Raw genomic sequence first — 12,440 nt, 5'->3', positions numbered from 1 at the left:
AGCTACATGGCTAGGAAGAGGGGCAATTTAAGTCTAAAGCATCTGAGGTCAGTTGAAGATCCAGGAAAAAAAAAAAAGAAAACAAAACTCAGGAATAATCATGGAAGTCAGGAGGCACGTAGGGCCCAATTTACAAAAGTGTAATTTCCATGCATCTTTCTTCAGGAGCAAACTGTTAGATAAAAATGAGAAATGCATGCATTTTTAAAGCTAAAAAACAAGGGCATCCTAAAAGTTTGCTGAGAAATAAGGGAGGTGGTCCTTGGGGAAGGTGGTTCAATTCTTAAGAGAAAAAAAGAGGCTTCGCCAATCAGACCTCAAAGATGAGACAGTTCAGCTTTGTATGAATAGGGTCTAGGGGGAGAAAAGGAACTGCAGTGTGTGTGTGTGTGTATGTGTGTGTAAACGGGGCATGGCTTTGTACCAAACTCTGCATCATACTGTGTAAGCGAAACCCAAAATGAATATTCCAAACAGCCAGCTAGCTGCAAACACTCTGACCAGAAAAACCTCCCTAACTTTAAGAACCAAGGAGAAAGGAAGTTTCAGCAAAGAAGCTTTGGGACTTGGGACTATTTTGGAAATCATTAGGCACCCCTGCCCGGCTTCCAAATGAATGATGTAAGTTTCCTCTGGCTAAGCAGGTGGGGGAGAGTCCTGCGCTAGTCTCCATTACAATATACTAATTGAGCCATGGATCTGAAAATCATCACCAAAGAGTTGGCAAGTGAAGATCCTTACTGTAAGTAGCTAGTTTTTGTTTTCTTATGGGAAAGAAGGATTAGGTATTAATTGCTGTTTTCTTTATAACATAAAAGGGCATTTATTTTGTTTTTGTATTTTTTTTTACTACTATCAACTTAAGTACTCAACAATGAGGAAGAGATAGAAATTTAACATACTTAGGCAATAGAGTATTATGAGGCCATCAACATATTTTCATAAAGTACATATCACATATTAAGTGAAAATAATATAATAAAATACAACCGATGTTGGACACAATGTCTCTATAATTACTATGCACATTTGCTTTTAAAATCAGAAAAAAAAGTTTACTTATATACAGTGATATTGACACTTTGTCTCTTTAACAATAAAATGACCCTTTAGAGCAGGGATCAGCAAACTTTTTCTGTAAAAAGCTAGATAGTAAATATTTTAGGCTTTGTGGGCCAGAGAGGTCTCTGTCACATAACTCATTTTTAGACGTGGGCTGGATTTGGCCCGGGGGCTGCAGTTTGCTGAGCGCTGCCTGAGATGAATTCTTTTCCTCTATATGTGTCAGCTATTTCATTATGGAGAATTCAGAAATATTTCCCTGTATGATGTGTGTGCATGTACTTACCCAGAGCTCCTTTAGAACAGACTAAACTAGTATTTTTCAAACTAGCTTTTTTTTTTCTTTTTTGGTAGTTAACTTGTTTTTATTCATTTCTGTAAAGTAAATGATAAGACTATAGAGCATTGTATGTCCAACATGGTAGCCATTAGCCATGTGGGGCTAGTTAAATTTAATTAAAATTAAATAGTATTAACATTTCAGTTCCTCAGCAATGTAGCATATGTACCACAGCCTGAATAGAGAGCACTTCATCCCAGGCAGTTCCACTGGAGAGAACGATGATGAAATAGGATGTATCAACTCTCCTTCAGAAAAGAATATTTAGAGATATGAAGGCAGGATGGAACGATGAAGGGATTTCGAGTTGGGTGAGCCCAAAAAGGCAGCCAGAGGTTGAATAATTTTTCCAAGTTCAGGAAACAAATCTCCCACCCACTGGCTGTGTGATCCTGGGTGAATCACCCAACCTCTCGGTGCTCTCCCATTTCCTGAGCCGGAAAGCAAACCACTTAATACCTACCTGGGGTGGGTTTTGAGGAGAATAAACAAGATTGTGCCTATGAAAATGTGCATTGCATTATAATTCTAGGATATATACATACAGACACTCACACACATTTACATGGGCACAAACAGAACAATTTTCATAAATCCAGAAAAATAACTTCCTGCCAGTATGATTAGATTTTGGCTTATTAAGGACACAGAAAAATACCTTGCATTCAATTAATGCCAAAACTGCTTCTGAAGATTATACTCCGGTCAGAAGAAAAAATTGGTTGCTCCCATCTCCTGAAGATTCTCCTCAATTTTCTCATTCTTTTTAAAATTTTGGACCCCCCCCCCCCAAAAAAAAAAATCTCTCCTCCCCCACCCCCACCTAGACTCACTTTTGAGCACTGGCCCCAGTGAGGACTTGCTAGGCAGTTATGGGGATTTATAGGGCACATCGTATGGAAGAGATGACCAGGTCTGGGCTGTGGCTGGGAGGCTCCTTAAGAAGGAGCAGACTTAGAAGACAGACAGATCACACCTGGGCAGCAACGGTGGCAGCAGGGAAAGCTTCCATTCTCCCACCTGCTCTAGGACTCCAGGGGAGGACATTCTCCAACCCGGAGCACCCTTCCCGGGCAGGGGTGTCTTCGGTTCTTCCACATCGACACTGTGATCTAGTTTCCATTTATTTTTGGTTCCCTTCCCCTAGCACTTGATGACTTATTTATACGCATTGAAGTGCCCAGATCTGTTAAAAGCCTATTTTTATTGTTGTTTCCCCTCCAGTTAAATGGGGGAGAACCACATTTTTCTCTCTCCTCCTCCTCACAGCAAATGACAGCCTTGCAAACAGTCACCAGCCCCAGGCTAGTGATATCTTCCATTGTGAGAAATGCATGCTCAAGAAGATCCATCAAGCATCCTTTTCTCAGCTAGGGCACCATTGGGATTTATTTACTTAAATCATTTTATTTAAAATGATTTGTTGTGTTAATTGGCAAAGCTGTGACAGAAGGCAGGCAATAGGCTATGGCTGCCCATCCTCCCCATTGACCCTCCCCTCCAACCCAACACCCCATGTCCCACCCACAGGACCCCCCTTCTGACAGGTCTAACAAAAAAAATGGCTGGGGCATCTGGGAAGTGAGGATCAGACGTGGATGGTAATGAACAGAGGGATTCAGATTCCAAGGCAATAGGAAAACAGAAGCATGCTTATGACAACCAACTTCACCTCGTAAAGAACCACAGGGGAGTGGGACAGAGGGAGGGGAGAGGACTTACATGGCAGGGAAGGTGACTGGACTCAGATTTATGTCACAAAAAACAAAAAGAGAGCCACGACAGTGGGCTTACTTGCGGAAGTATATACAAGTGAACTGGGGGCACTGTACACGGAAGATCCCTCCTGGTTTGCCTGGCACAGCAGCACCGTGCCTACGAGAGAGAGAGAGAGACGACATCTGCTTTGGGAACAAGTACGCTACACCTGTGAGGCCCGGGCAATGCAAATGAGAAACGCAGAGGAATGAACACAGCCACATCCCAGAATGCAAGGCTGGCATGCCCACGGAGGCCCCCTGCCTTAGCTGAAGGGGGTCAGTGGAAGTCCACCCTCCCCACCCCAGCCCCCACCCACCAAGCACAAGCACAAGTCATTGCTTTTCACCCATGGATTGAGTATGGGGTCTGGCTGCCCCAAGACCCAGATTCAGATCAGTAAGTGAGGCAGCATGGCATATTCAAAAGGGATCTGTGGAAATATCAGAGGGACTAGATACTAAGCCTGACTCAACCACTACTGAGCTGTGTGACCTTGGTAAGTCGCTGGACCTCCCTGGGCCTCTGGAGTCCCACCTGGAAAACAGGGGTGAATATACCTACCTCCGAGAAGGACTGTGAATCGGATGCCCAGGGCTGTGCCCCACGCAGCCACTGGCACGGAACGACCACTCAATACACGGCAAGCATATGCACTGATGCGTTTTAAGAAAACCTTTTTCTCCCCTAACTTTACCTTTCTGAATGGGTTTCTCAGAGGAAGAACAGAAGGAAGGCAGGGAAGAAATGCAGCTTTCACTATCACCCACCCTGGACCCACACTGTTCATGGAGTGAGACAGCCTTTTGCTTCAGGGTTTCCTTTTTTTAGTCCTAAAATTCTCTGCCTCCCAGCTGGAGAGGCTGCTTACCCACCTTGCAGACTGGGGCTGCAGTGCAGCTGTGACTTTACTCAGCCAGATTTAAAGCAAAGAGCACTGGGCTTATCCTTGCAAAACGGAATTTTACAGCAGACAAGAAGGGTGGAGTCCGGAGATACCTCCTCATCTATGACATGTCCTGAACGACCCCCACCCCAGGGATGATGAGGGGCACATGTCTTCAGGCTGTCAGTTCTACTCTCCTGCTGATGCAAAGCTCAAAACTCAAAAGACTGGAAAGGATTAGAGAGTTTTCGAAGCTTTAAGCCCATTACTGATGATGGAAATGCGATCCTGTGAGTTCTCTCCACTTTCCTGGGAGGGAAGGTTAAACTTCCTCCATTTGTTTTTGTCTTCTTCTGTCAACACCTTGAGTGGAAAGCAACCTCCCAAGAAAAGAAACCTACCTGGGGAGTGCACCCCAGGAGCAGGAAACTTTCCTATATCTGGGAGACTTGCCTAGGGAACGGTTCTGGAATCCTTTTGTGTCTTCCCCGTCATCAATAACACTATGGCTAAAACTTTCAGAGCATGTAACGGTTTGCCAAATTCAGAGGGATGCCATTAAGAGAAAGAAATCTTCCCCAAACTACAAAACCAGACACAATTTAGATCTGTTCTCCCCTCTCCTTTGCTCCTCCATCCTTTGGGAGCCACATACCAAACTAGAATGGATTGCTCACATAAAGAGGGTGGAGAAAGCCTTCCCCAAGTTCCACTTTCACCCTCTTTCCTCTGCCTTGTCCATTATTTCTGGGTAAAACAAGGATCTGATTAAAATTCCTAGCCCATCTCACCCTTTCCTACCACCACCAAGTATGCTAACTCCATCCAGCCTTTCACAGGGAGAAGTAGCCCATGGACACAAAGTCTACCTGAAGGACTGTTCCCGAACCCTGTTTGCATTTATCTCCCAGTTTCCTGTGCTTGCAACAGGACAAGAAGACTGAGCTCTTTGGAAAGGCCTGGATGTAGAGTGGACATTTAGGAATTCATTGACCTTCTCTTGGAAGTCAATATACTGAGAGCTCGGGTGGGGGTTGGGCCCTGAGCAAACTTGGCTAACCTGATAGGTTGTTGTTCTTTCTATTTTAAATAGTTTGTCACGATAGGTAAGAGGGGCCTTCACATGGTCTAATTCCTCCTGTTATTATTTCCAGTTTTGGCAGATAATTCCCATACTATGGGGATTAATAGAAACTGTGATGTAAAGTTCATGTGTCAACAGCAGGTGATGATGTCCAGTTGTTTGGTCAAGCAAACACTGGCCTGAGTGTTATTGTGTGGATATTTCCTGGATTCAAATCACCAGTCAGTTGATTGCATCTACGGCTGATTCTATCTACAAGCAACAGAGGAGATTGCCTTCAGCAATGAGAGGGAGAGCTGATGATTTCAGCAGTCAGAAGGAAGAATTACTATTTCTACTTCAGCCAGCCAGCTTCTCCTGGGGAAAGTCATTGAAACCTTCATCGGAGTTCCCAGCTTGTGGCCTACCCAAGAATTTGGACTTGCCAGTCTCCACGGTTGTATGAGCCAATTCCTAGAATAAACCTCATAATATTTACATTATATATAAAATTATATATTATATTTATATATTACAGACACACACACATGCATATATCCTGTCAGTTCTGTTTCCCTGGAGAACTGTGCAATACATAAACCAATATCTTTGGGGGTGGGATCAGAAATCAAACAGCAGGAGCCTCGAAAGCCACCAGGGAAGTCCAGCAGCAAATCCCAGCCGCCCATCCTGCTTCAGCAACAAATACCCCTGTGTGACTCTGCAAAGGTTATCCATAGGCTTTTGCTTATTTCTAGAAATTTTTGCAGAGAAATTGTTTTATAGAATATACAGAGAACTACCAAAAAAGAACTTTCTAGGGTGAGACCCAGGAAGGTAGATTTTGAGAAAGTTCCTTGAGTGGTTCTCTCTTCTGACCTGGATTAAAAACCACCTTTTAAAAGAGATCTAAAGTTTCTCAGGATGCCTAGATTTCAAAAGAAAAATAAACGAACTATAGCCAAAATAAAAAAAAAAATACAGAAGAACATTTCAGTATTGTACAGTTAAAACCCTCACATCAATTTCTAAGACACTCAACACAATTTATAGAATCCCATTAGTGCAAAACACAGATTCCCTCTTGAAAGCTAAATCCTTGCAGGACACAATGCAACTTCCCTAATTTAATGCTGGGAATCCTAAGAAGCTGGACTGAAATAACTTCATTAGATGTCTTCTTATTAGTAAAAAAAAAAAAAAAAAATTTTAAAAGTCCTTATGAAATGATTTTGATCTTTGTAAAACAAAATCTACACTGTCACAGGAACTTGGTTTTTATTTTACCTAAAACATCCTCCAATTTGATTTGCAAAGTACTTACTGTGCCAGTTTGAATGTATTATGTCCCCCAGAAAAAGCCATATTCTTTGATGCGGTCTTGTGGGGCAGACATAATAGTGGGGATTAAGTTGGAACGTTTGGATTAAGTTGTTTGCATGGAGATGCACCCCACCCAACTGCAGATGATAACTGATGGGATATTTCCATGGAGGCGTGGCCCCACCCATTCAGGGTGGGCCTTGATCAGTGGAGCCATATAAATGAACTGACTCAAAGAAAAGGAACTCAGTGCAGCTGTGAGTGACGTTTTGAAGAAGAGCAAGCTTGCTAGAGAGGAACGTCCTGGGAGAAAGCCATTTTGAAACCAGAACTTTGGAGCAGACGCCAGCCACGTGCCTTCCCAACTAACAGAGGTTTCGGATGCCATTGGCCATCCTCCAGTGAAGGTACTCAATTACTGATGTGTTACCTTGGACACTTTATGGCCTTAAGACTGTAACTGCGTAGCCAAATAAACCCCCTTTTTTTTAATAAAAGCCAATCCATCTCTGGTGTTTTGCATTCTGCAGCATTAGCAAACTAGAACACTTACTATATGATCTCTTTGTATTTTTGGGACCCTTTCTTAAAAGGAAGCTTCAAATCAAAGAAAAACAAAGTGGCAAAAAAGAGCACTGCAACCTCCATGCATTTTGGGGAGGCAGGAGAGTGTTACGTGTGTTTGTTTTAAAAAGTAAATCAGATAGGTAACTGGATACAAGCAGCAGCACCAGGGCTGTGTACAAGGTCACTCAAGGTCATCACAATACAGCATCAATTTAACTTTCTAACAAATCTCTCACATTGAGACTTCTACCCCCTTCCACTCCCAACCCTCCATAGAACATCTACCTCCAGCTTAGACCATCTACTCCAGCAACCATGAACTGTCCACAACCATGGTGACAACCTGTACTTCTCAGACTTCAGTGCCTTTGCTTATGACATTCCTTTTAATTTAAGGATGGCAACGATGCACAATTTTCTCTACTATCTACCCATTCCATAGCCAGGGCAGACATCACTAATCAATTTCAATAGAATCTTTTCCTATTCTGAAATCCTCAGAATCATTCTCAACACAGTCCCTAGGCAATTGCTTCCCTTCAATCAGAGATGGAGGAAGGGATGAAATGTCCACGCCATTCCTACTTTTGCTGTTCGGTTAAACCATATAAAATTGACCTCTTTTGTCAAATATGATTGAACATTGGCAATTTCATGTGGTTCGATGTAATAAAATGGCTCCCCCCATGTCCGTACTGTGTAGTTACAGGTCACCTCCTCTCCTCCCAAACCCCAGAAGAGAATTAATCCCTCTCTTCTTTGCTCCCACCACACATTTTTATGCCCCTAGTAGAGCCTTTGTCATGCTGAAATACAATTTTCTGTTTTCATATTGCTCTTCTTTACCAGACAGAATCTCCCTGGGGCAGAGCCAAATCTTATTCATCTTTTCATCCTCAGCACCTAGCAAAACACCTGGCCCCCATAGGGATTTATGAATATGATTGAATCATAATACATTTTTTCAAGAATTCTGTCTACTTTCTTTGCTAAAAATATTGCTTGTTCCAACCAATTTCTCTTGACAGTGCTTTCTTCTGCTTGTTGTTGAGATCTGGGAATCCACCTTTTTAAACTTCAAATATATTTACAAACTCTTTCTATGGGATTTGCTTGTTTCCTCCTCTTATCTGGTTCTTTCAAGGTTGACCCACCCAGCGGAGCACGAACCCTGGGCAGTCCGGACTGTTGATGACTTTATCTGTAACGGGCAGAGACTGGGCTGCGTGTCACAGGCCATAGTTCCAGAATAACCAGAACCTTTTCCAAAACTCATCACACTCACTGACTTGGAATGCCATGATCACCGGTGTCCCAATCTCTGGCAAAATGGACACCTGGTCAAACAGGGAATCCTCGGGCCATGGGAGGATGGGCTGGGGTCAAGGGCTTAGATGGGGCATCAAAATGCTTTCTGCTCCCCTAGATACTCCCCAGAGCTCAGGGGCAGGGAGAAACCCAGAAGGAATGTTTCCTCTCATGGACAGGAAGGAGAAAGCATCAAAACGTTTCTACTCTGCTGCCAACCTTGAGTGAGGACGTCGGGCTCAAATCAACTGGAGCAGGGGTGCAGTTTCACACTCCTTGTCTCTGAACCAGCTGCTTTCTCCCCCAGGAAGCCCTTCCCCTCTGCCTTGAGAACCCCTTTCTGAAGTCAGCTCTTGGTTCCCCCTTCACAGAAACCCGGATCTGATCTTTGCCTCTACCTGGCTGAATTAAACTCCCTTCATCTGCTTTTCTGGTTGTGTTATAATGATCCAGTTAATATGCATCATCTCCATCGATGCTGCAAACTTCAAAAGGTCAGGAAGCATGTCCTTTTTATCGTCATCTCCCCATGGGTCCTGGAACCCAGTCAGAGAGGCAGGAAGCAACCAAGAAAGAAACGAAGGGGTTTCTGATAAGCAGTCGTGTTACAGTTTTAAGAAATAAAACTAGACTGGAGGTGGAGGAAGGAAGAGAAGAAGGCTGCTTTGCAATGTCTGCCCGCTGTTCTAGCTTCAGTAGGCACAGCTCCAGGGCAGCCCAATGGTGAAAGACTAGGTTCTTTCCTATAATTTCTGGATTCCTAAGAAAAGGTCAAAGAAACATCCCAGATGCCTGGCAACTAAGAGCAGACGATTCACTTCATGAGTTTGGGAAGGACTAGGAAATTTGGAGAAGGTTGCTCTTGTCTCTATTGAGACACAAAACAAAACAAACAAACAAAAATCAAAGATGTAAAGAATAACAAAAAAAAAAAAAAACACTTCATAAGCTATCTAAGCTTGAATGAGAATTCTTGAGCAACTACTCTGTGCAAGGTTTTGTATGTGTCTTGTGTTGTCTGCACCTTCACAAAATCTCTATTCTCATCCAAGGTTACCTGAAAACAGTGCCCTTGGGCTGGGGTCTGCCTTTTCTGATGTTACTGAGTCTAGTAAAGTAGCTGATACTGGACAGATTAGGTGAGAACAAAGACCCACAGGTGAATGCCTCTATGAGTACAAAAGACCATCTGCAGAGCTACCTTCCTCTGCCTCCAGAGCTCAGCTGGGAAAAGATGAGGCTAGCGGTGTTCAGCAGTATGATGATTCATTCAACAATTGCTGGCATCTGCCATGAGCCAGGATCTGTGCTGGGTTCACATAAGGGCAACATCCAGCACATCCACTGAACCCCATGTGCTTCTCAAAAGGACAACAAGCTGTCTTTTTAGCCCTCACACAGAGGAACAAATCTGTGCACATGAAACCAAACAAAGGAAAGATTCCAAATGTCAACCCCAAACCTTAAACTACAAGTTAGTTACTTTGCTCACTGAGATAAACGAAATTAAAAGGTATTTTATACAATTCTTATTAGAAATAAATATTATGACTTCGGCAAAATGTTTATTTCACATTTCTGCTATATGTGGCAATCATAATTGAAAATCTTAATAGTTACAGCAATCGCTACTGGAAATGATACATCAATTTTGTTTAAAAAAATCAAAACTTTTGTCTCATATTTACCAAAGAATGTTTACACCTCATTTTGTCCCTTCCTGGTAAGAAGGGTCTGACAGTATTAGTCCTTCTTTACAGATGGAAAAATAGAGCTACAGAGCAACTTTGTCACTTCCCTAAGGGTTCAGAGGCAAACAAGCTATTGGGTTGCTACACCATTACTCATTTTATCACTCTCTCCTTTCTGCTTCCATTGTTCCAGAATGACTTTTTAAAGCTTTTCTTTTCTTTCTTCTTCTTCTTCTTTTCTAGTTAGAAGAAAAGTATGGAAATGCTGGTCATAATTAAACGATTAAATTGAGCTGGTGAGGAAAGGACAGTTTGCTGAAACAGGAACCGACGAACTTCTTTTCTTGAAGAAGGGAGAAGAGATGCTTTAAGAAGAACCCAGAGTTCTCAATCTCCAAGTTGTCCTCCAACTTGAACGTTCATCACAATCACCTGGAGGACATGTCAGACCACAGCTTGCTGGGCTCCCCATCCTCAGAGCTCTTGATTCAGAAGGCAAGGAGGTCTGTGCTCTCACCTAGTCCAGGCTGGAGAAGAGCCAACTGCCACATCTTGATGCAATGAGTCCTTCCTTTCACTAAATCAGAGGTTTCAAACATATGAGCGTTTACGAATCACCTGGGGAGAAAGTCCAATGGTGCACCTTCCCAGTACCACCCCTAAAGAGCTCCTCAGAAATCAGCAGCTCTAACAAGTTGCACGGGTGATGGTGGTGATGGCAGATGCATTTTGAGAAATCCAGGCCTATGATCGTCATACATTCAAGACAAAAGGAAAATTGGCTAAATATATCTGAGGGCCAAGAGGTAGATTTTTTTTTCATCTTTTACCATTTTCTGTATTGATGATTTTTATCTTCGCTTTGTAGCATTTTGAACAAAGAGACTAACGCCCTTGGAATCTCAGCTGTTTTATCAAATTATCTGGAGGCAGGTGGGTGAACAAGGAGCACAAAGCCAACAATTAATTGCATAACCCTAGAGAGGTCATTCTGTCATTCTTGGTTACCCCCTTCAGAAGAAGACATGGGCTTTCCCACCTCACCAGCCTCACTAGGAGCACTGTCGTAGGGTTCAATCAGGCAACTTGACTTCACTGGAGGGTATTCTCCAAAGCTCATCCAAACAACAAACTTCCACTGGTGTTAGCGGCTGGGAGCTTGTCTGTGGTCCCTTCCAGTAAAGGCTTCTCTTTCCAGTTGACAAATCTCTCCAAAGCCCTGAGGCTTTTGCAGTTAGACATTTTTGAACATCAGACTAGCACTGAGTGAATCCATGTAAGAATATTTGAACAGCTAATTCCAAATGTTTCACATGAGCCTGAAAGATAAGCTTCTCTCAAGGGTGATGGCAGGACTTCAAGCACTGGGGTACTTCCTGAAGTAAATCTGTCTGTACTGTCAATAATCCCTCGTTCCGATTTACTTTGTAAGTTTTTGTTTTTATTTTCATCACTTAAAAATACATATATCATTTTTTTCTTTTCTTTTGACTCTTTATTTTGACCTAATTTCAGACCTTATAGAAAAGTTGCAAGAATAGTACAAAGAATCTCCATACAATCTTCTCCCTGATTATTAATATTTTTATATTTTAACGAACAACTTGAACTGCTCCAAAATTCAGGTTAATAGTGGTTTTGATAGAAAATATTGCATTACTTCAATGTGGTAAGTATAAAAATAATAACAATTCCAAAAATGGCTTACTGAATACGTCAGGCAAGCCTCTCAAAGTTTTAATTGTATTATCACCTACTCCTAACCTTCTGAAACAAGTGTTAATGTAACACCCATTTTATAGATGAGGATATTGAAACAGAGAGAGTTTAGGCTCTTGCCCAACTAGAAATACTGGGGAGCTGAATGAAAATCAAATCAACCAGATTCTTAGATCCACTGGTCTTTGCTTCCAATAGCCAAAATGAGGCAAACTCCAACCTGCAGACCAAATCCAATCCGTCACCTGTTTTTATAGGGCTGGTGCATTAAGAATGGTTTTTACATTTTTAAATGGTTGAAAAAACATCAACAGAATGATATTTGGTGACAAGTGACAATTACATAAAATTCAAACGTCAGAATCCATAAATAAAGTTTTGTCTGAACACACCCATTCATTTACATCTCGCCTAGGGCTGCTTCTGCGCTACAATCCCAGAGCTGGGTAGTTGCAGTAGAAACTTTATGGTCTGTCAAACCAAAAAGATTTACTATCTGGTCCTTTAGCCTCTCCCCTGGAAGCTGGATCCAAATAATTCGGAGCATACCATTTTACCAATATTTGCTAAAAAATGTAATTTCATTTCATTTTCATTGAAAATAACCCCAATTTTTAAACAGGCATGTTTTCTCAATACTTGCCCCCAATTTCTTTTTAAGTCATTGCTGTTCATTTAGGAGAAATTGTTCCATGGAGTATTCGTGGAGGACTAGCAAAATCA

The 12,440-nt window shown here is 42.3% G+C and overlaps 1 protein-coding gene across 22 annotated transcripts in view; it reads right to left on the bottom strand.

Annotated features, from left to right (window-relative positions):
* RBFOX1 (RNA binding fox-1 homolog 1) overlaps positions 1-12,440 on the bottom strand; it is a 2,130,504-nt gene that overhangs the window by 68,352 nt on the left and 2,049,712 nt on the right. For all 22 annotated transcript variants that reach the window (XM_037813986.1, XM_037813985.1, XM_037813992.1 and 19 more), the window contains one exon: positions 3,197-3,277. In XM_037813986.1, the coding sequence (XP_037669914.1) occupies positions 3,197-3,277 (81 nt within the window). The remainder of the gene's footprint in view (positions 1-3,196; positions 3,278-12,440) is intronic.

This window comes from Choloepus didactylus, chromosome 21, assembly GCF_015220235.1.
Source record: "Choloepus didactylus isolate mChoDid1 chromosome 21, mChoDid1.pri, whole genome shotgun sequence".
Lineage (NCBI taxonomy): Eukaryota > Metazoa > Chordata > Mammalia > Pilosa > Megalonychidae > Choloepus > Choloepus didactylus.
The sequence above is the reverse complement of the archived record's forward strand: the minus strand, read 5'-3'. Positions and strand labels throughout refer to the sequence as shown.